The sequence below is a fragment of the Anomalospiza imberbis genome, chromosome 1 (genome assembly GCF_031753505.1).
Source record: "Anomalospiza imberbis isolate Cuckoo-Finch-1a 21T00152 chromosome 1, ASM3175350v1, whole genome shotgun sequence".
Classification (NCBI taxonomy): Eukaryota; Metazoa; Chordata; class Aves; order Passeriformes; family Viduidae; genus Anomalospiza; species Anomalospiza imberbis.
Window position 1 is genome coordinate 92,046,895 of NC_089681.1, and position 23,879 is coordinate 92,070,773.

A 23,879-nucleotide genomic window follows, 5' to 3' on the forward strand; every position below is an offset into this window, starting at 1 on the left:
TTGTTTGTTTAAACTGATAATTTTTTTATCAGAAGAAGTCAGTTTCAAACCATGAGTGCAGTGGAAACAAGTAGATGCTGCTTTGATCTTGATTCAGACTGGGTTTGTGAAAACACTGTTGTTATTTGAGATATCTTATCCCATCTTAAACTAAATGACAAAAATGTTATTCAAATTTATGTGGCTAGTGTAAAATCAGCTTTACTATGTGGTCTGGTATTTCAGTAACACACAGATGAACAATAATACAGCATTTTCAGAATTTCATCTGAGAATGGTGACTTCCTGCATGTGAGTGCTCAGCTGGAGCAGTCAAAAATGCAAAACACTGTCCCTTGTAATCAGGAGCCGTTGAAGGCCACATAGTGTTACCCCGCCAGCTACATACTTCAGGTCTCCAGATTGTGCTCAGGACTGGCTGTGTTTGTCTGTAATTTACACTGTTGCTTTTGGATATAAAATTGCACTGTCTGAATGAGCTGCAGCAGCATTCAGAGTGCTTTGTCCAAGGAGGAGAAAGTGCAGTGTGTGTAAAGAGCAACCTGTGGAAGAATGGGGACTAAATCAGCTAAATGGAAGTTTACAAAGATCAGAGACGTGTTTTCTTTAAAAATATAAGGCCATGACATTAAAACCAGAAAGTACCTTATATTCAACAAAGCTAAAACGGTTATCTGTTAAAGACAAAACAAAACAATAAAAATAGACAGCTCCCTGATATGACTCAACTTGTTTTGCTTAAATCAGACCACCCAACCACAGCATTCTCCTGGAATAGGATCTTGTACACAAAGCATACATATTTACTGTTAACCTCTCAGTGACTTTAGATAACATTTCTGGACACATGCATGGTATATTGCAACCCAGTTGCCAATATGAACACCTCAAGATATTTTTTCGAATAATATTTTTGTGGCCACCCAGTGAGCAGCCAGCTCTTATCTCTAAAGCCAGTTTGAAGAGTAATGGCAGCTCTGTGGTAGATATTAGCTGACACCTTTAAACTAAATCTTTTGCTTCACTGATCATCAGTCTCTGTGTTAAACAAGCCAAAAAACAAGCAGATAAAGGAGAGATCTGAGATTACTGTAAAAACTGCAATGATAAAAGGATTTGCCAGTTCAGAATCATTTGCCATTTGCCGAGGATTCAATGTAACCACAAACTGGTGTTTGCTTTACCATAATTTCTCTTTATATTCAGCCAGTGTCCTATGCACCATTCTGTGCATAGCAGAATAATAATTTTCTTTCTAATGCCCAAGGCAGCTGGTGTGTCTTGAGTAAGAAGATTATATTTGCAATGGCAAGACAAGTATCTAAATACGTTAAATTAATCTCCCAGTCCTCCTATAATTGAAGAACCTGGTTGTTGAAATTTTGCTGTCTGCTGGAGAATTTCAAAACCATGGCAGGGCTGGAGTTAGACTTTGATGGCCTCACAGTTATATGGTTATCCTTCATGCAAGTCACAGTGTAACAGAGGGCTCAGGTGGCAGGGACAGAAAAAAAATCCTTGTTACTGTATCTGCCAATCACATTTGTGCTGGCTTCCTCCTAAGAGGAGACTGCAGCATTTCATACTGAAACAGAAACTATATTTTAAAACATTTCCTTAGTTGTTTTCTTCCCACTTTACAAGTTGAATGTATTATTACCTCGACAGGCAAAAGGGTAAATTTCCTAGTAGAGGCAAAAGCATAGTATAGATATAAGCCCTCCTGACAGTTATTCATAAATAATTAGATCTCTGTGCTTCTGAACTACTTTGCTTTTTTTTCCTATTCTTTAGCCCATTTTTAAGCAATGTAGAATACTATAAAAATGAAGGCAACTGTGACCAGTGTATTTTAAGTCTATCTGTAGGAATAGAAAGGCTACCAATGCCCTGGACTGGGTTTCCTTTTCCAATCTAAAACCTCAGTAAGGTATTTATTTAGATGTTCCTTCTGAATGGTGAGTTTTTTAGTCTGTGGATACCAGAGAACAAACAAAGAAAATTTATGAAACAAGCAGCCGAGGTCAATCATGTCATTTTCTTTTTCCAAGATGCCTGATGTATCTTGACTGTATATATTGACTGTATTTTGTCAATTACTTTTTTCTATGCCATTTCTTCAAAGAACTGCTAAATGTTGAAGTGCTGAAAAGCTGCAGAACTGTTAAACAATTTGAAATGAAAATAAATAGCGGTTTCCCACATTTGCCTGACTTCCTTATCTTTGGATTTTCTATTCATGCCTACCATGAGATTTCTTTAATAGTTTCCTGAAAGATCTGTGTTCTAGGAAAAGTATGTCTTCCCTTCATATTGTGTGCCATATTTTTTGATCTTGCTGCTAAAATTGTAGGATGAATTTATATAAAACCAAAGCAGTTAAAATGAAGCAAGAACAGGTATATTCTAGTGCTAGAATAAAAACACATCTATATAAGACCAATAAACTGAATAATGTAAAAATTAACAAAATAACAAACACCCAAACACAAGAAGGAAGGCTATAAAATGGAAAAGCACTCTGCTTGAATAACAACTTGCCCCTATTTTACAGATGGGAAAACTGGGGCGCGTAGAGAGCTTAATTGATTTCCCTGGTGTCACCCTATAAATCATTTATGTGACAAGGCCTAAAGCTGATTCTTTCTGAGAGCTGTGCAGCAAACTCTTTGCCTGACTCTCTTCAATAAACAGATTCTGAAAGCATGTTCTCTTCCATGCAATAATTTATACTTGATGCATGCGAAGCCTGAAGTATGAGCAGATAATGCTATTTGAACTGTGTTTTGCAAAAAGCCCTTCCAGATACTCTGTTCTACTTGATCTGCTTCCTTCATAAACAGATTTTCTGTTGCTGACTTCTTTCCTCATTCAATCTCCTTTCTCTTTGTGTAAATGAAATGGCATGTCCTCTCTCCCAGGTTCTGCATTTATTTCATGCTCTCTTGAGTTTGGATCATATAACTCATCTCAACCTCTCTGAGAGGCTAACCTCTCCTTCATTGAAGCTGGGTCATGAATAATTTCCTAGAAAGTGAGGCATTACCTCTTCTTCAACCCTGGAGCAGAGGGAATATCAGCTGTGCGTAATTATAACCAATAAAGGTAAACCTGTGAGTTAGGCCCTTTCTTAGCAATGGACTCTTTATATGAGAGAAAAATGATTGCATGACTTAACCAAGACCCCTCATCTTCTTTGCCTCTGTATGAAGTCCTTGTTTTCTTTTAATCAATCCCATTTGTTAATGTCATTCATAAATGCTGGGCTTCGACAGCATCAGGGTTCTCTTATGTGAGGATTGCTGGGTACTAGCAGTCATGAGCCTTTCTATTTCCTGCCTTGCCATCTGGCCTTCATAAAAGGAAATAACCTGGGACAAACCTAGAATGAATTCTTGTTTTAGGAGCCTTTTTTTTTTGCCTTTAAAAGGACCATCAGGTCACTTGTGGCACACACTCTGGCTTATCTCACTGCATTGCAGCTTAAAGAAATTTATTTGGAAAACTGGCAAATTTATTACATGATCAGAATTTTTATCACAGAAGCTGAAAGATGTATTTTCAAAGTGCTTCAAATACAAATGTGACCAGTTATCTCATACTCCTGAAGAAATTCTGTCCTTGATTATACAGAACAAATGAAAGGGCAGATATTTCCTTTATCAGAAGCATTCTTCAGAGTTTTGCAGTATTCCTTAAAAAATATAGCAAAAGTTCTATTCTCTCTACTGGCATTCAAACATGATGGAATAGCAAAATCCACTATATAAAATAGCAGGGTTTTTTGGCAGACATATTTGTAAGTTGTTTTAATTTATGATCTTGAAAACTAAAAAGCAATATAAAGGCATGCCCAATTTCATGTTAATGATGAAGCTGCTGATATTCTCAGTTAAAATGTTGATTTGAAGGTAGAGTGGAATTTCTCTTTGTTTGGACAAAAATTGCTCTTTCTTTCTGCAAAACCAGTGCAATGCCTCTGGGTTGCTGAGTTCTGTTGCCACCATTTTTCCAGCAGTTTCCACCAGTTTTCAATCACCAGTCTCCATCTTTACTGGAATCCCTGTCAAGTTTCTAGAGTTTGAGAAACCTCTGTGACCCTGAGGTGTTTTTATAGTTTTTGACTTATTAGCTAGGAAAAATAGTGGGATGAAAGTGCAAATATGTAGAGAGTCACTTGGATACAGGAGATATTGGGAAAAACGTTACATTAGCTAGAACTGATCAAAGTGATCAGTTTATGTGAAGTTATGTCATTTTTTAGTGTGGTGAATTGTGCTGCCATTTCTACCATATTCTTTAGGAGAAAGGAACAAAACTAATTTTTTTATTTATTTATTTTTGGACTGCTAGCTTCATTCTCATTTCTTTCTCATTATAATATGCTATAATAATACTCCAGACACCGTGCTGGCGCTCTTGACAATATTTTTTGCTTGTGCAATATGAAACTTCCATCACCACAGACCTCTTCACCAGTATAGGTGAGGAACCCAGCTACAGTTGCCAGGCAACTTTGTCTTCATAATTTCACAAAACAGTGTAAAATGTAAACATCATTCTTTTTTCTTGTCTTACATACCTGCTTTATTTGATCACCTCATGGAAAGTAGCTTATACTCTTTGCTGCTTCTGACATAGAAGTAAGACACAGATGATGCAAAGCTGATTCTGATGCAGAAATCTTTTTGGAGAGTTCAATAGCTGGCTGTTAAAGTGTAAGAGGGACTAAAAAGATCTAGGCCTGCCTCCTTTTATACCCCATCTCAGTTGTTTAAAAGGCAATTTCAATTTAATTACTAGCCTTTTGCCTTTGGAATCTGGCAGCTTATGGTTTTGTTGCCTTTACTAGTGTACAATAGAGGGAGAGCTGTAAGAGGTGAAAAGGGAGTAGATCTTAAAAGTGGAAAACAGTAAGCTTCATTTTTTTTCATGGGGGCATCTGTTTTCCTTCTTCATGTTTGGAGTATCTAGACATGGAGGAAATCGAAACAATGGTTTGGGTTTCTTCTTGCATATGTGAGACAGTTCATAGAGTCCCTTCAGGAGCAGAACAAATTTCAGGGAAAATAAAAAGAACAATTGTCTTAGGCCAGGCCTGGTAGAAAAGTCTAATAAAACTATGTGTTGGGCAAATCAGTAAGATGTAGGCAGGAGGAAAGAGGCCAGGAGAAATCTTGCTGCTCTTGAGTTCTTAGTCTACACTTCTTCTGAGGAGTGGGAAGGTTGTTTAGTCTTACTCAGTTTTTTCATTCCAGTCAAGTATGGGTAAAATAATAGTCTGAAAGGTGGAAACCAGAAGAAGAAAAAGGGCAGGACAGGACAGTAAAATGCTGCATACTACTGACCTTCTGATATGATCCAAGATTGAGCGAAGGCAACGGCAAAAACAAATGTGTGAACATTTCTGACAAGTATTTCTACATACTTTTGATACCTTCATAAGTTAGGCTTTGAGAACATTAGAATATAGCATTTACAGCAATTGTGGGAATACAGCAGTGATTTCTGCCTAGTGTGCTACATTCATTAACAATTTATTTTAATGAATGGTGATTTGTTTCCTGTGCCTCTGATTTTCTGTTGCATTTTGGCTGTAATTATTGGGAGATTACTTGGAAAAGGGAAAGAGCATAAATAGAAATTGGAAATACTTTTTTCCTTGGAGAATTGTTATATTTACATGGCACATTTCGATTTGTATTTGCAGGCTTTTTTCACAAAGGCATAAGAAGATCCTCTATTCTTGAGGCCCTGTTTCACAGCTGTCAACCTCCTTTGTGGATGGTCTGCAAAAATCATAAAGATAGGTAGGGCCACTCCTTCCTTGAGTGGTCAAGACTGCTAAACAATATGTACATCTCCCTCTGAATCCCCGTTTTCGCATACACTTAAACCACCCGTCTTGCCATAGCCACACAGAAGGTTAAAAAGATCTGTCACACAATTGCTGATCATTCTTTTTCCTAGTTCTCTCCTGTTAGCAAAGGCTTTGTACATTAAGAAGTTTCAGGCCTGTCTAGGTATTCTATTGCTTAGTGTGTATGTCCAAACCATTCTATTGGCTTAATTGATAAAATAGCCAGTACACTTGGTGTGGAATTGGAAACCTGCTAGGTGAGATCACAGTAGTCTGATTAGTGATGTGATATGCACAGAACTACAGACAAAATATTTGACATCAGCTGTATTTTTTTTTTATTAAAAAAGTTTATAATGTGGTCGTAACACCTGGGTTAGAAATTCTAGCATGTTTCTTGTTGACCTATCTCAATAATTGATTTCCCTTGCAATTAAATTGTACAGCTGGTTCCTCTTTCTTTTGTATTAAAATCCAAATACAGCAAAGGATGTTGCCGCTTAATTTGAGGATTGGAGAAACTCTTCCCATTTTTTAAGTACTTCTTACTCTCTAAGCTACATAAGGGCTGTTTTAAAGAGAAGATAGCACACGGTGATTTAGTCCATAGTAGTAATTTCTTTCTTTTTGTTTTAGAGCAGAAATGATTTATCTTACATTTTCTTGAACTGATTTATTTTCATTTCCTTGAATGGATAATAAATAATTGGTCAGAATTTTCATTCTAGTATGCTAATGAAGAGTTGTTTCTTTTGCTTACCTTTTTTAGATGCAAATAATTGGCTTACAGTTCAAAAATAGTAAAAGGCATCCTAAGTAGTTTGACAGTAGTTGCTATTAAATTCTAAACAACATAAGTCACACTACATTTATTATTATTTAATGACTCATTCACTTTGGTCCCTCTGTGAGCCCTTGATGTTATTTGTCATTCAGCATTATGCCACTAGAAGTGTCAGCAGTTCCAGGGTCTTACCTTGCCTTAGACTGAAGAAACCCCCTGAAGTGTGTAATTTTTGATCATATAGTGTCTACCTTCAAAATAAAGAAAATAATATAATTATCATATCCTCATTAACATTAGCAGGTTCTGATGATGTTCAGATGCTTTTTTAGTAGCCTGTGATTCGTGTAGGCAGAAGGAGTTTTTATATTCTTTTGAAATGAAAGCTGATACATATTTATGCCCTTTTTTAACTCTCAGTGCCACAATTTTGTATTCTAAGTTAATTAATTATCAATGATTTTTTATGTATTTTGTATCTTGTTAAATGTATTAAGAGAGCTTTTAGTAGATTCTGGAGGAGAGTTGGATTTGGCTTTGCAAACAGGGTCATTTTGAACCTTTGTTTTTTCCTGTTTTATCCCATCTGCTCTCCCTTTCTTCTCAGATGAGATGAACAGAGAACATTGGCCTCAGTTGTAGGATGAGCAGAAAATTTGTAGTGATATTTTGGAGAGAAGTCAGACTTTTTTTTTGCAATCTTTTTGATGTATTTGATTAAAAAATATCAGACTACAGATGAATTCTAGGAGCACCCAATCTTGCTGGAGGGATCCCAGCATCATGTCAGGGGAGACAAAACTGACTTGATTTGTATCAGTGCTGTGTTCACTTTGTCATTTGTGTTCTCAAATACAGTATTTTCATCATTCCAAAATTTTTCCTGCTTTGTTTTGTCTGCGAGGAAGCAACCTGTGGTTCGGCCTGCGATTTACTGAAGTGGCGCTTACACTGGGGCCTTTTATTATTCCTGGCAATTATTATTCCTTATTATTCCTGGCAATTCTCTTCCACAGCTGCTGGTGCAGTCCTTGCATCGGTCTGTGCTACATCAGCACCCTCCTGACAGATCCACTCTGTGCGCTTCTATTTCCATAGTGTAGACAAGATTTTAGTCTGAGTAAACAGTTTGGTATTGTGAGTTCCTAAAGCAATTCCTGGAGAAGTTATTTGATAGGGTATTTAACAAGCTGATTTATAAATTCTCATATAACTGATACTTGCCTGGGCTTATGCAGCTGTTAAGAGAGATCACCGAAACAGGAATTGCATATTGTTGCCTTAGCAACTACCACTTCATATTGTGCTTAAATCACTTGGAAATAGACAGTATGTCTTAAGGAACTGCTTCCAGCAAAAACACCCAATCTAAATAATTCTAAATAATTTCACAGAAGAAGCATAAGGATGGCCTTTCCTAACAAAGACTATCATTCTTTTAAGCTTGATTGCCTCGTTTCACTACAGGTTTATCTTGTTATTAGAAAAAAAGCACAATAAAATTTAAAGAACCCATATATTTGTTTACTCATGCCACCATAATCCATCTGATTGCCAAATTGGCTGGAAGTTGAAAATGAAAAGATTCTCCTAAAGGCCATCTTCCATTCTATAAAATCAGCATTGATAGTGTACTTTCCCATACTTTTATTTTTAATGTCAAGTTTTCTTAAGGGTAGACTCATTGTCTAGTTTTTTTTGTTTTATTTGTAAAATGTTAGGGATATGTAAGGAAGACCTTAAACATATTGTACCTTCTCGTATGTTTGTTGTTCCTATTTTGAGATGATACTTTTATTTAGAATTTTTCTGTAGATATTTGCAACAGTTTTATGGGGTTTGTTAGATCATTTGAAAAAGAGAAGGAGGGAGAGCCTTTTGCCAGTAATACATTAAGGCAGTTGCTTGAGTGCTCATGCTACCTGATTGTCTCAAATACCAGTTTTGCACAGAGTATTTTATATTGCTGTAGCAACTTCCCCAGCTCTGTGGTCACTCCTCTGTGTAACAGTCAGAATTGGATTTTTCACGTGTGGAAACAGTATTTCAGAGAGCTCAACAAAACAGCGTCTTAGCAATGGTGTGCCAGATCCAGAAAAAAGCCAGTTTCTGACACCTCATCCTTTTTCTGCTTAAGCTGAGGTTTACAACAGAAAGATCCAATGAGAGAGACTGCTTTCAGGGGCAATATGTATTTCCCATTTCAGAAAACTTATTTTCCTTTTGTAATATTGTACACAGTCAATGAAATTTAGAAATGTAATATGACAGAGTTGTCAACATTCTACTTCTATTACCCCTTTTCTAGGCAATGAAAAGGAGAGACAAGCAAAATGCAAGCTTACAGAATTTAAAAGGAATCAGATATTTTGAGGACCAGTTGTCATTTTTAGGTCACCGCTCACATCTCTGAATATAATTTTCATCTAAGCTGCATGGCAGGGTTTGTATGTGCTGGGAGAAGCTTTTTCCCAGCAGGAGACCAAATCAAAATGAAGCAGTCAGATGCAGGTGCACAGTAATAGACAGGATCTATTTACCCTGAAGCGTGAGCAGTGGGCCAAGAAAGCAGAAACAGTCTACTTCTATCTCTCACCTCCTTCTCTCCATACCTTTTCCCTCCCCCATAACTTTGCCAACAAATTCATAAGGGGACCAAAGAGAAGGTGTTCACTTGCTGTTAATGAGCTGCAGTGCCTGCTGCCGAAGGTCTAAAGCACGTTTTTGTTATGCTGATTGTGTACTATTAGAGCTGGCTGTCTTTTAATTTATACCTAATCCTTCCTTCCAGCTTGCACTGCCTCAAGCCAGCCTGGAAAATGGTTGAAAGAGTTTTTTCTGTGGGCATCTGTTGCCTGTGTCCATTCTGAATTTTGAATGATGCTGGGGAAACAGCAGTGTGGCTGAAACAAGTCTCCCTAAAAAAATTTTAAAAGCCATTTTCCTAGGTATTATTTCATAAGTCTAACTTTTTATGCAATCTTTAAAAAAAAAAAATCTGCAGCTTTGTTAAAAGAAGGGCAGTTCAATAATGATGATTTAACAAAGTCAGCTGTATTGGTTGATGGTGAAATGAGACACCTTGCTGAGCGTTGTCTGCTTTTCATGTGGGTTTCCAGAGTTCATTAGTTAAGAGCTGAATATTTTCCTGTATGTGAAGACAACCACCCAATGCTGTTTCCAAGATTGAAAAAAACCTGAGCAATATAAGTACAGGAAAAACACTGAGAATTTTGGTTTTGTTGCAGATTAGTGCCATTGTAGGACTGAGACAGCATTGTCTAGGTTTGGAAGGAAGAAACAAGGATGCATGAATCCCTGAATTCAACTGCTTACTCTGCAGCACTGAAGTGCTCATGTTCTATGTTTTAGTCCCCAGGTAAAATGCACCAGACGTATGCTGTAAAGATTAATCTGACTGATTATTGTATGATGCAAAAGATATGGAACTCTAAACATTTATGTCACTCTGTTGCTGTAGTTTTGTGCAGGGGTTATGCACTGAACATAACATAATAAAAAAGAGGCATGTACCCATCTGGAATCGGACAGCTATTGTAACATGCGCCATAGTGAAGTGGCAGCTGTCTGTGCTGTGTGCTAGAAAAGCATATTTATCGCAGCATAAAAATTGTCATGCACAGGCGATGAACTGTTTTAATGTTACTGCTTTCCAATATCCACATTTAAATCCCAAACAACTTCGTCAAAAAGCTGAGACAAGTCCATGCTTTGTCTCCAAGATTATCTTCAGAAAGGGAGAAATGTATACATTCTTAATTTTGGAGGAGCAGTGCTGCATAGCAGAACAAAGCAGTACAAAGGAGATTTTGAAAAGAGATGGGTTCTGGTATCATGAAAACAGGACCATGTCATAAGTTTCTAGAAACTTTGTCGCTTTTAGAGGGAGGTAGTGGTGCATTTTGACTTCTTTGTCAGGTGGAGAACATACCTACAATATGCAAACAGAAGACCTAGAGAACGCTAATTATAATTTTCAAGAAATTTGGCTTCTATGTACAGATGGAGTCACATGATTTATAAAAAGTAGGTCCAGCAGTTCATTTCTTCTTTATCGTCAAGAATACATAGTCTGCATAATTACTAAAATTTATTCAAAATAATTAGACCACAAGTGAAAAATCAGGAGAGAAGTAAACCAAAACTGATGTAGAAGAAACACTATCTACATTGCTTTTGCTTAAACTTTGTTATACTTAATAAAGTTCAAATATGTTTACCAGAAATATTCTATACATCAGAATAATCTGCTAAAGCATGCACACATAAATTGTGATCATGTGTATTTTTCATTGCTTGCTTTATGACATATTTAAATAACAAATACAGGAAAGCAGATTTTTATGTGGCTTCCAAGCCTTGTACTAAGTATGTTCCATGATGATTTGGGTCAGAATCCAAGCCAGCCTCCTTCAAGAGAAATGGAGACATGCTTACCAATTCCACTATGAATTTAACTTAGTCTGAAGAAGACTTTGGCCACTGTCTCTAAATCAGTGGAGACGCTACAAGGGCAATGTGTTTTCTTCTATGGGAGAAGTATAGAAATACAGTGGTTATTAATTTATATCTTTCTAGCCAATCAGATGATTGGCTAATCAAGCTGATAAAATACAAGTAAAAGAGCAATAAGGAAACACTGAAAAAGATCATGTGCCACATGCTCTGGCTGTAGTAAGTAACAAATCAAAACTGTGCAATCACAGTCTTCATTGATGGAAAAAAAAAATTATGGGGGGTATATATTACCTTGTGTGTAATGACAGCAGGCACCACTGTTGACATTACATAGCAATATGCTATCAAAGCATGTAAAAAGGGACAGTCCTTGGCACCCAAACTGTTGCAGAGTTTAAAAATCGGTCTTGTGTTTTATGTGATTCAGTCAGTTTTGGTTTAAAAGAGAAACTTAATTTGACTGCAGCTAAGAAGGATTTGGGACATTTCTTGCTGTTCATTCATTTTATAAAATCAGCCAGCTGGAGAAACTGCTTTTCGTGGTTACCGGTAAAGGAAAAACTGAGTTAAAGAATTATAATGTCAGAATTTCCTGTAGGATAAATGAAAATGAAATAAAAGTTCCTAAATGATTTGATTATTAACTCTGAGATTTACAAACTTCCTGGGAACTGTTGCAGTGCAGGAAGTGATCAGACCAGCAGCAATTGTGGCATGGTTTTTGGTGAAAGCAAATTGCCTTTGTATAAATTATATGACCAGTCCACTTTGGCATGGGGGAGGTTGCCAGGCAAGGTTTTTTTGCTATCATTCATAAATATTTTCATAATGTCATCCATAAAGTAAAAAATAATGCTTCTATAGGAAACCTTTCCAAATTGAGATGCCAGGGCTGAGTTGCCTCAGTTCCAAATGCTTTGCCAGAATTGTAGTTCCCTGAGAGCTGGAACTCATGTGTACCTATGGAAGCAGATGAAAGAATAGGAATAAAAATAAGATACTGAACTACTTCTGCTGCTACATGCCTGGAAAAAAAAATCATCAAAGTTATTATAATTATGACTGTTATTAGATATCCTGTCTGGTTTCTGCATATTTAAATTCTGAGGTGAAACTTAGGCACTTAGAGATCCCAGGGGAATAATTGCAGAAATGATGACATATTCCACTTTTTGAACAAATTTCAATACCAAAGCTGCATTCTGCGTACTTACATTTCTTCTTAATTATACTTGGATGCAGGATAGATAGTAATTTTCTGTCTTACAAATGCATGTAGCCAATTAGTCTTGTAGATCATGAATACGCAATGGCCTAATTCATTAAATGGAATTTTCCTTCTGTGTTGTTATAGCAAAAGAGTCTGCAAATAGCTGAGTATTGTATCTCTCTGGGAGCTCAGCCTTGGCCAAGGCTACAGATCCATAACTTCAGCAAGTGGGCAATTACTGGGTTTACTTTTCATTCCTTACAGTGTGCCATGCTAGTCTTGTGTTTGTGTGTATCTGTCTGTCTGTCTGTATGCATGTACTGTAAATTGGTGTAGGAGATTTTGCTCCTCTGATCTTCTGGTCCTCAATTTAAATGCCATCATTCTGATGATATGTGATGAATTTAGTCTTCCTGATTTCTTTCCATTCCCAAGAAATACTGAGCCCAGAATCTCTCCCTCTGGCCCACTGGGACATGCAAACCTGACCTCTTTTGGCTTTTGGAAGCAAAGCTGAGAAAAACTGGCAACATGTCTCTGAAGAAACCACATCTTATATCAAATGATCTAACACAGGTGTTCTTTTCTTCTTCCCTCTGATTTTTAATTTTTTTTTCTGCATAATATGCTTACCATTCTGTCATCTCAGAGTATGAAGATAACACATGTAGCCTAGTCTGCCTCACAGGCAGGGTTCATAGCCACGATGAAGGCAGACTGTTATGACCAGAGAGATCCGGGGAACCACAAGACAACTGAGAAATGAGTTACAGACCCAATATTTTTCTGAGCCAGTTTTGCTAAGTTTTGGTGTCGGTAAATAATAAACAGGATGTGAGGACATGACTTGGGTGATTGGCCTTCGTGCTTTTCAGTGGTAGCATGTTTGCCCAAGGGTGAATATTGCTTATCTAACATTCTGTTCTCCTCTTTTTCATAATATTGCAGGACATCTGAGACTTGAGCCCTTCAGTGTTACAGCAGATGTTGAGTTGTGATTTTTAAAAGCTGTGGTTTCAAATATTATAGAAGTAACAAAACCTCTCTGTTTAGGGGAAATGTTTTCTGTAATCTTATTACTGGAGTAGTTATCTTGAGTGCCTTATTGACATGTGTTGCAAAACTACTCTGGGGATTTAAATTTAATGACTGTTTTCTTGAAAACAGTAATTAAAAAAACACCATTCTGTTGGTTACACTGGATTTTTACTAAAATTTGAGTATGTTTTATCTGTTGTTATTTGTAGTTGCAGACTTCCCAGAGAATGGAAATTCTAAATGTGTTACAAACAAGTCTTAAACACCTCTTAAAAGTATGCAAAAATATACATATTTTCTACTATTAGGATTCTGTTAATGGGTCTGGAACTGAGGATTTTGCCCCTTCTGCTGTGTACCCCACAATTTGTGGTTCTGAGGAGTGAAAGCTATCTGCCTTTGGGGAAATGAGCTGGGTGCTCGTTGTCTCCCTCACTTTCCAGGGATTACTTTGGAAATGTTCCAGGTAAATGCATGAGGAAGGGAAGGCAAGAGTCATTTTGTGAAATCTTTCTTTTTAGCAAGTGGAGAATTATATACATATCTCGTGTGTATACATATGCATGTACATATATATGCTGTAATGCAGATGTGACATTGCTGTTCCTATTTCTTAAAGTTCTATTTTCTACAATTTACTGTAAGCGAAAATCCTAATTTTATCTTTTACTGCTTGTACCTTAAAGAATCAAAACATTATCCTCTCTGAATCTTGCAGAGTTCACATGGAACTTATGATGGAGATGTTAAAACTTGTGTGTAACAGCTGCCACTAGGATGTGGTGGGAATCCTTGGGGGGGGGGGGTAATGTAACTTTGCTTATGGATATTAAAACTGTGGAGTAAAATGTGAAACCTCCTTGAGTCTCAGAATAGTAATAAAAGCAGTGAGTAAATTTAACTTGCTAGACAGTTGTAATTTGCAGAATGCATTTGTCAAATAGTTTGGAAATAATCTAGAGCACACTTAGATGGAAAAAGTAGAAATGGGCTCAGACTAAAAATGTGAGCTAAATGTCCTTCCCAGTTTGCAGAAATTAAGCTATACACTTCATCATAAACTCAGTAATGGAAAAGACCAGAGGGAGATTTTGAACTTTGGGGAAAGTCAGATTTTGTTCCATATCTGTTTGGTCCCTAAATGCAACTGATTTGTCTTTGAGTCTTCAATTTAATTTTTAAAATTTGTGCTTCCTTTGAACAGTGTTAGTGCATTTGGAAGTTGAGAAGCGTAATTGAAACACAGTTCTTTCCAGACCAGTGTTTATTTTGCCTTTAGTATGTTGGGTCTGTGAGTTGTTAAAAACTCTTCTTCTTGAGTCTTTGTAATATGCAGTGTTGGCTCCACAGCCATGGAAATCGGTGTGATCTCATTAGTACAGTGAAATGAGATCACCAAAAGGGAATAAGGACATGCCCCAGCATTGTAAATAACAAGTGTGACTTTTAAAGAAAAGACACCCTTTTGGTGATTGCAGATTTTTTTCATTAGGTGGATGAAAATGTAATGGACTTTGTTCACATCTGACATTTTTATTTGCTATCATGTTAATAAATAAAAATCAGTTTATATTTCTGAACTGGATTTTCATGTTAGACCCCTCATTTTTTTCATTACAGCCCCTCAGTTCTAGCCCTCGATTCTTTTAACCCTGTTAGTTTTAGACTCTTGTAAGTAGGGTTTTCTCTACTCCACTTCCTGATACTGAGTTTCCTCAGAGAATTTGATTATTTCTGCTAAGAACATTTGTTTGTAGCTGAAGTTCTCAGTATAGTTCATTGGTTTTGATTTCTGAGTCATCTCTCATCTTTTTTTTCCAGGTTGGTGAGAGGCAGAGAGTTCTGGTAACAGAAGAATCCTTTGACTCCAATTACTATGTTGCTCACAATCCTTTCTATGAGCAGGTACAGTTAAATAAATCAAATAACATATTCTTGTTTTATCTTTGCTTTCGGATAATCTCAGCAACACAGTGTGTCAGGATAAAAAAAAATCTAGTAGAGAAATAAGAAGCATTTTCCAAGAAACATGTGACCATCAAGACTTTTTTATGAGATAATTTGTTTTAGTATTGTGTTGTAAATATAATTTACCTGAAATTATGTTAAGAAATATACAGTGGATGTTTGAGTGTACAGTGTGGTTTAAGAAGCTGTTAATTGTTGCAGTAATTTTATGTCCCCAAAGCACTGATTTCTGATTAGTTGAGTCATGACAATTTGCATACATCTTTCTGAAAAGTGTTTCAGGCAATGCAATTTGAAAAAAAATTCTAACAATAGAAGGGTCAGAAACTCTTTTAGAGTAACACTTCAGCATGGCATGTTGTGTTTCATAGAATCATACAATGGTTTGGGCTGGAAGGGGCTCTGCTGGCTACCCCTCTTTGGATGCAGCCCAGGATACAATTGGCTTTCTGGTCTGCATGTGCGCATTTCTGGTTCATGTCCAGCCTCTCATCCACCAGCACCCCCAAGTCCTTCTCGGCAGGAAAGTTCTCACTCTCCATGAGTTCTTCTCCCAGTCTGTACTTATGTCTGGGATTGCACCAACCTGGCTGCAGCACCTTGCACTTGGACTTGTTGAACCTCATTATGTTTTTGTGGATTCATTTCTCAGGCTTGTGTAGGGCCCCCTAAATGGCATGCCTTCCTTCTAGTTTTTTGTCATTTCCTTATGTGTACTTCCCGTAGATAAATTCTTGCCACACAAAAACATTATCTTTGAGCTGGGAAGGAAGCACACGCATCAATTTCACAAAATTGTTATTTTTGCTCAAAAGCCGATGACTTGCTTAAGACCAATAAAATTTGTTTTCCTGAATCATCATGATTTTATTCTCCATTTTCTTGCACTAAGCTGCCTACAATTTGCTTTTGCTACGATTAGGTATTCTGTTTTCTGAACCTGGGGAGATTATAGATGATGACTGTGCTTTCTTCTGGTTTTGGGTTATGTTACAGAATTTATTTATTTGTTTTTTCTTAGTAGTAAGTAGCATTACTATTCTTGAAATACCTGTTTCTGTTAGATATCTGGGTCACTAATTATTTTTCCTCGCTTTCTTTTTTTGTTTTTGTGTTACATATCCAACTTCTGTCTAAGTCTTATGTATTGATGCTCCTTGATTTTGTAGCTTATCAGTCAGAGTTGAGCAACGTGGTCTTCCACACAGAGATTAAAAAGAAATGTCCTGGGACTTTTTTGTTCAATCCTTGTTTTATGGAAGCTTAATTAACTAAATGCAAAGCAATATGTACGGGAAACAAAGTGTTGATTTTTTTTGTGTTGTGTTTATACAGCACCTAATACAGCTCGTGATTGGTACTGGTAAAAGCATTCATGAAATACAAATAGTCATGTAGGGACTCATTTTAAATTCTATTAGGGAAGAAATGCTTCCCATTAAGGAAATGCAAATATTTTCCCTAAAATCTTATGTATGGCATGTTTCATAAGGATGGTATCCTACTGCTCACCTAGGTAAGCACAAGAATCCATGCTAGTAAGTAAGATTAATAGCACTAAATTGAATGATAGTAAATTGAAAACCTTGCTAAAGCCTAACTATTATATTTTATATTATTTAAGCTGAAGCTCAGAGTCCTGGTCTAGTGTTCTGTTAACTCAAATAGTTATCAAATGTATTCTGTCTTCATTGAGCTCATCTGTACTGAAAGAATTTGCTATTAAACCCACATCAATACAACTACGCAGACAGACTTAGTGGTAGAGCTGCAGCTGACATTTCTGGAGGCTTAGGTGATACAGTTTACATTGAACAGAGTAGTGTAAAGTGACCAAAGAGGGCTTTGCCAGATCCACAGCCAAGGTGAGAGTTTCTGCTGGTTTAACTTAGTTTCTTAGAAATACTGTTGAGGGTTTTTTCTTAACGAATACTTCAAAAAATATCTGAGTGTATTCCAAGCCTGGATTCTTAGTTGTTTACGGTATCTCCCAGTTATTTTCACTTAACCTGTTTCTTTCTCTGAAGCTGGGTTTATATTTAGTTACTTCCCTTTTTTAGTGAGGAGATGGAAGATTTACAGAGGTAATGAGCCCAGCGTATACTCAGCTATCTAGTTTCCCTTTGATTTAAATTTGCCCAAGATGAGTTACTTGGGAAGAACTGTGATCCAGTCACATTGTAACACTCTCTGAGCATTAGGATTCTGACTTTGTGTTTGCTTAGTCTCAGCTTGCCTGTTTCCAAAAGACAAAGATTTCTGTGTTTCTTGGAAGATGCTTAGGAAGCTCAGCAGAATCCTAGGATCTCGAAGCTCTTACAGTCATGAACACCTTGAGCCTTCAGGAAAGAAGGGAAACCCTGGTGGTCATTTCCTCCAAGTGGGACAATCAACAATTGTGATAGGTGAAAATGGAGAGGCAAAGAAATGGTCTCCAAATATGGGGAGCACAGATTATTTTCTCTGAAAGTCCTCTACACATGTAGTCCTAAAAATTAAGCCATTTTAAGGCATTTGAATTTCAGCATCAAAGAATCAAGATAAAAAGATAAGATCTTTTCCTTTGAAAAGCACTACTTGGCCCTGGTGAGGCCACACCTGGAGTGCTGTGTCCAGTTCTGGGCTCCTCAGGACAAGAGTGACACAGGGCTACTGGAATGGGTCCAGTGGAGGGCAGCAAAGATGATCAAGGGACTGGAGCACCTCTCTCCTGAGGAAAGGCTGAGGAAGCTGGGCCTGTTCATCCTCAAGAAGAGGTGACTGAGACAGGGTGCCATCAATGTCCATAAGCATCTGAGAGGAGGGTATCAGAGGATGTTTCCAGCCTATTCCTAGATGGTGCCAAGCTGTAGGACAAGAGGCAGTAGGCAGAAACTGATGCACGGGAAATTCCCCCGGAACATGAAGAAGAGCTTCTTTACTGTGTGGATGACCGTGCACTGGGACAGATTTCCCAGAGAGTGTGTGGAGTCTCCCTCACTGGAGAAATTCCAGAACTGTCTGGGTGCAGTCCTGTGCCATGTGCTCTACAATGACCCTACTTGAACAGGGAGATTGGATCAGATGACCCCTCTGAGGTACCTTCCAACCTGACCCATCCTGGGATTCTGTGTGTGGATAAGCTTCAAGTAAATGTTATTAAATAGCATTTCATTGATGAAATGGTCATGATTCAATTTTGCATTGTAAGCAGTGTAAAAAATGTAATTTCATCAGGAAATTAGTCGAATTTTCTTTTTCAACTGCTTACCTATTTTAGAGCCATTTTAAGTCCATTTATTCTTCCATTCCAAAAAATGTTGCTCCTGTATTTTGGGCTCTTTCGTTTTTAAAAGCATGACCTAGGAACATCTGTTTTGTGCTTTTTTGTGAAGTGGGACTGTCTGATATCATGGTTGTGCAAATTCAGGAAAGAGTGGCATTAGTTGCTGACCCAAGAAACAGTCATCTATTTTTACAGGCATTCATTGTCAATCATGCATCTCAGCAGCAAAGGATCTGCACAATCAAAATAAAGGTTTGTGCAAAGAGAGAAAAGGGTATACTTTCTGTCCTGAAGCCTTTACAGACTCAGAAAAAAAAATTAATAGTGTCATGGGACAGAGATGAAAATGGGAAGCTTTACAGCAGTCTGTTAGAATTGTGTTCAAATGTCCTTGAGAACTGTTTGGGTCTGGATTCAAAAGCTGCAATTCAGGCCCAACTTTTTCTTATCAATCAAAAAGCATGACTTAAGGTTGGAGTTGAAAAGAGCTGAGCTAACACTGCAAAGATCTTTTAGAATGCAGGCTGGAGAACTTACTGGTCAAGTGTGCTGGGGCTGTAGTGTATGCTGGTGACAAAAATGTTCAAGTTTTAGGTTTTTCTCTGATGTTTATCAAAAATCTATTTTCTAAATGGATACTAGAGATTATAATATTCCTTGCAGCATTTAGTAACTATGTCTTTATTTTATTTGAAAGGTTCTTGTGCCAAAGGATCCTCTGTTAATGGGTAAGATGGTAGAAGTGAATATTTATGAAGCTGGGAAACATTTTATGAAGGGGCAGCCAGTATCAGATGCCAGAGTTCATACTGTATCCATCAGCAGACCGTTAGCAAAAGGAGAAGTTTCTGGTTTAACAGAGGTGAGTAAAAGACATTTTCTGCTTTAGTACACTGGCAAATCCACAGCTGTTCAAGCAAAATGATTCCATGCTATGTATCTGTTATCATTTTATAGTTCCCATTTATATATGCATGAAGCTTTAATCTTTTCTGACGGATTGAAATCTGAATTCAAAATATGTTTTTGCTGATGCCTGTAGCTTTGCTTTACTGACTATAAAGGCAGTAATACACTTGTTTCTTGTTTCTAGATGCAAGATGGGGAAAGAACTTAATAGAGTTGTAGAGATTAAACACCAGTAATTATATAATTCAATATATTTCAGTTTAGTGGAAGGATGTATCAGTTGTTTTTTTTTTGGTTTTTTTTTTTTTTTTTTTTTTTGCAAAGCTGTTTTAAAAAAATATGTATTGATTACATATCTGTTAAAACAGGTCTAAACACTGTTCAGAGATTCAAAATTAATTGATGGGTAGAGGTGCAGAATATTTACAATATATTATGGGAAAAAGGTCAACATCTGATTTAGTCATGTAAAAAAAATGAAACTGTTTTAAAAAGAGATCTGATTCTTATTTTACAGCTCAGTAGATATGGCTGTTAGCCAAGTATTCTCATACATTTCATGGAGCTCCAGTTGTAAAAACTGATGGAGTGTGAAATGAAAATGTGTATCACATTTCTAAGCATCATTTGATGTCCTTTCTCCAGCACTGTTGTTAGGATCTCCAACAAATATGTAGCACATGGGAGAAGGATAATTGGCAGTTTATCAGCCACCTTACTTGCTTTTACAGTAAATTGCTGATAAGTATTAAAGTATATATATGTCCTTGTTTATGTTTTAAGTAGTCACATTTAAAATACATCATCAAGGCATACCTGAGGTGACCAGTGTTAAGCTAAGCTCCTTGGTCTTTTGAATAAGCCTGGCTGTGGAAACACAGAGCAGCAATAATGCACTCCCTGTAATGCACCTACTGTAATGTGTTCAGCAGATCATGACACTTAGGCACAAACACATTACTAAGCTCTCCATTAATATTGTCTGTGTGTATGTGTATATTGGCCTGATAAGGGTCTGTAAGAGATAAAAAACAGCCAAAACCTTAAAATTGTCTGGTTGGACTTCGTGGCTATTTAAACACAGCTGATTTTTTCATCAGAATGTTTTTTTTTTTTTTTTTAATAATCTCCTGGAACAGAACCAAGATTGTCATTAAACTGAGTATGTGCTGCCAGAAGCTTGTGGATGGGGACAAGCAAGCAGACTCTTGACTGAATTTTTTTATGTTAAAATGAGAGGTAAAATTATTAAAACCAAGGATACTGATAATTTCCATAGGGACTCATTGAGATATATAGATCTTGTCCTACCCTTTGGATAGGCACGAACAAGTACATGGAATTCCCCCATAAATGGCTGCAGCAAGCAAATGATAAGGCAAATTGCTTTTCATGACTTTTGTGGTTACCAGTGCTCCTTCAAGGGAGTATCTTCTATATGATTGGTCCACTGGAAATGTTAGGAACTTTTGTTTAATGGAAAAAAATAGAATCTCAGTAAATGGAACATCTTTGGTACATAGAAGCTGTAGCTGAAAGCTTTTAATCACACTTGGCTAATGTATAATATATACAACATGAACTGAAATTCTTAGTGGGAAGTTCATCCTCAGGAGTCATATATATAAATAGAAACTCAGGAACTTTCTTTAGGTTTCCAGAAAAAAAAAAGTCAGTTTGCCACAAAAGTTACCTTGGACTTCTGGCTGGCTGCAAGATGCAATTTCGGTTGCTCTGCTTGGTTAGACTGCGGGGAAACACTTCCTGCTGTGTGTGCTCAAGACATATAGTTCCAATCAAAGATGCTTTGAGCAAAATAAAAGGGGCAACATATGAGGGAGCCTTTTGTAGCTTGTTATGTGCATGGATGGCAGGTAAAAGACGAAGGAGGCAACTCAGAACTGATGAATTCAGATTTCTCAAAAGTAGCAAAATATTTTGGATCTTTAACAAGACCCCAAGTGTCTCCACTAGGTTTTCTGCAGCTTGCAGAACTAAAATCTTGGATAAATTTTCCACTGTGCACACATATGAGCAAGGATTAAGGTCTGCTCATTATTAATGGTGTTTTTATTCACTTACATGGGACACAGTAAAAGTGTTTTAAAATCCATCATAGCTGTACTTTTCTCTAATGAAGAATATTCACAGAAAGAGTGAAAACTTTTGAAACTGTAGCTTTTAAGGAAATTAATCAATTGCGAGCCACCATCATGTGAGGATGTCAAAGCAAGTCATAAACTCATCCTAAGCAGGAAGGTACTTCTAGAGATGCTGTGAGGAGAGGTACCTCCAAAGAATCAAGGCTTATCTGCAGTTGCGTGCTCTCTTTCTCATCTGATACATTACCCTCAATAATTTTTCTGACAAATTCAAAGTGAGCACCACAAGCAACATGTGTGTCTGAATGAACAGTTGTAGACCATTTTTTTTTACCTTTTTGGCTGCATGACTCTGGCAGCAAATTGGTCCAAAGAAATAAAAGAAGTAGGTCGCCAACTGGAGTCAACAGATTTGACTGAAAAAGAGGGAATGCAAAATGCAAAAACACAAAGGACAATTTAGAGTGTTGATAAAATATTCACACATTTTGTCTGTGACAAGTAAGGAGGGAAATATATATAGAATTAATTCAGAGTATTTCTAGCATTTCATGCTTTTTCAGTGTATGAAGAACATAGCTAATATGTATATCCATGAATGTACTAATGATGTAGAATGTCTTACAGTTATTATACTCTTTAAGGAAAAAACTGTAACCAAATAGATGGTGGAAGGTCTTGACACTCAATAGTGTTAGGCTCTGTGGCAGAATTTGGGATGGGAAGGACAGAAGAGTCTTGAAATCAGTAGCTAGGGTTAAAAAGCTGTCAAAGCAATCAGACTTAGCGATTGTTGTGGACATACTAAGTAGTAAAATGCACAAGTATTTGCCAGGATTTTTTTTTTTTAACTTCAGCATGAATTTTCTTATAAAAGCCACTCAAAAGGGAGTGATGTCTCCAAGTGGCACAATTTTACAGGATGGCTGTTTGGGAGGGCAAACACATTTGGAAATTTCGGTTGACAGATCTACTATAGACTTACTTGGGTTTAAAATGGACAGTTGCTGATTCAGTAAGAGAACCATATTTAGAAGGCATACATTGCAGAGGATATATAAGTAAAAGTTGAAGTCAGTAAAGCATGAACATGTGTAAAGGCATTTTTGGATTTGGTTCTAGTAAATCTAGTGCAGAATGTATGTGAACTGGACATTAAAAAGTAGTGACAGTAACCTTAAAATGAACATTCAGACAAAACAAACCTGTCACAAGTTGCTAACTGTGATTACAAATATCAGTGAATAAGTATTTCAAAGCTCTGATCAATATTTAGTTAAGTTTCACAAGAACAAAAAGAAGATGTAAATGCTGTAGATGTTACATCCTTTCATTGAGGTAGGCTTGATGCTGACAAAGCATTAAGAGTGCACTTCAGCATTTTGAGATTCAGAAAGCAATTTAGCATGTTTTCTATGTTCTTAAGCACTCTGGTAAACTTGTCTTTGAAGATTTGGAGGTTGGTTTGCAATGCACGTAGTGTTGAGTATATTATCTTTAGATAATATTTTTGAAAAGTCAGCAGCGTGTGTCAACAGTCTGAATGTAATCTAATTTAGAAAAAAACACAATTTTAATATTTGTATTAGTTTTACTTGGCCATGTTTAGGGATCTTGACTGTTTCTCAGCAGCATGAAATAAAATACCTAATAAATGTATCCTGTTTACAGACAAATGTTTGCCCAAAACTAATCATTGAAAAAAAGTAAGAATCTGCAAGAATATGATCTCTTGTTAGACCAGAAATAGAGTATGTTATGCTTCTGTACTCCAAAAATAATTCTGGTTGTTTACATATGTTCTGTGACTAGAGGAAAAAAATACTGCAAGATGAGAAATACATGAAGAAAAGACCAAAGGGTTGAGGGATAAAAATAAAAGGCTGGCTACCTGCCAGAGTTGCAATGCAGTGCCAGAATCAAAGCCCCATAAGTCTGAGGGTCTTTGGTGGGAAATTTTAATCAGATGGAAAATTAAGGCAAGAGGGAAAAAAAAAATTAACAGGCTGTTTAATCCCCAGTCATGATTATTTTATGTTCATAGTTCATGTTTCTATAATGCATCTATGACTGACTTTCTTTTCAAACAAATACAGGCACATATTTCAGTTTTCTGTTTTCCATTGGTTTCTGTGATGATATTCTCCATGTCTAACACTTCCCCTGTGATTGGCATCTGCTGGGAGCCACCACTTACAATGTCTCCTTTTGTGAGTCCGGGATCTTGGTGCACATCTCTGTGTCTCCCAGGCCTTGGAAATACT

At 36.9% G+C, this 23,879-nt stretch overlaps 1 protein-coding gene across 3 annotated transcripts in view; it reads left to right on the forward strand.

Moving 5' to 3' along the window:
- Nucleotides 1–23,879, forward strand: part of CDKAL1 (CDK5 regulatory subunit associated protein 1 like 1) — a 386,114-nt gene that overhangs the window by 343,851 nt on the left and 18,384 nt on the right. For all 3 annotated transcript variants that reach the window (XM_068200064.1, XM_068200067.1, XM_068200065.1), the window contains 2 exons: nt 15,193–15,276; nt 19,302–19,466. In XM_068200064.1, the coding sequence (XP_068056165.1) occupies nt 15,193–15,276; nt 19,302–19,466 (249 nt within the window). The remainder of the gene's footprint in view (nt 1–15,192; nt 15,277–19,301; nt 19,467–23,879) is intronic.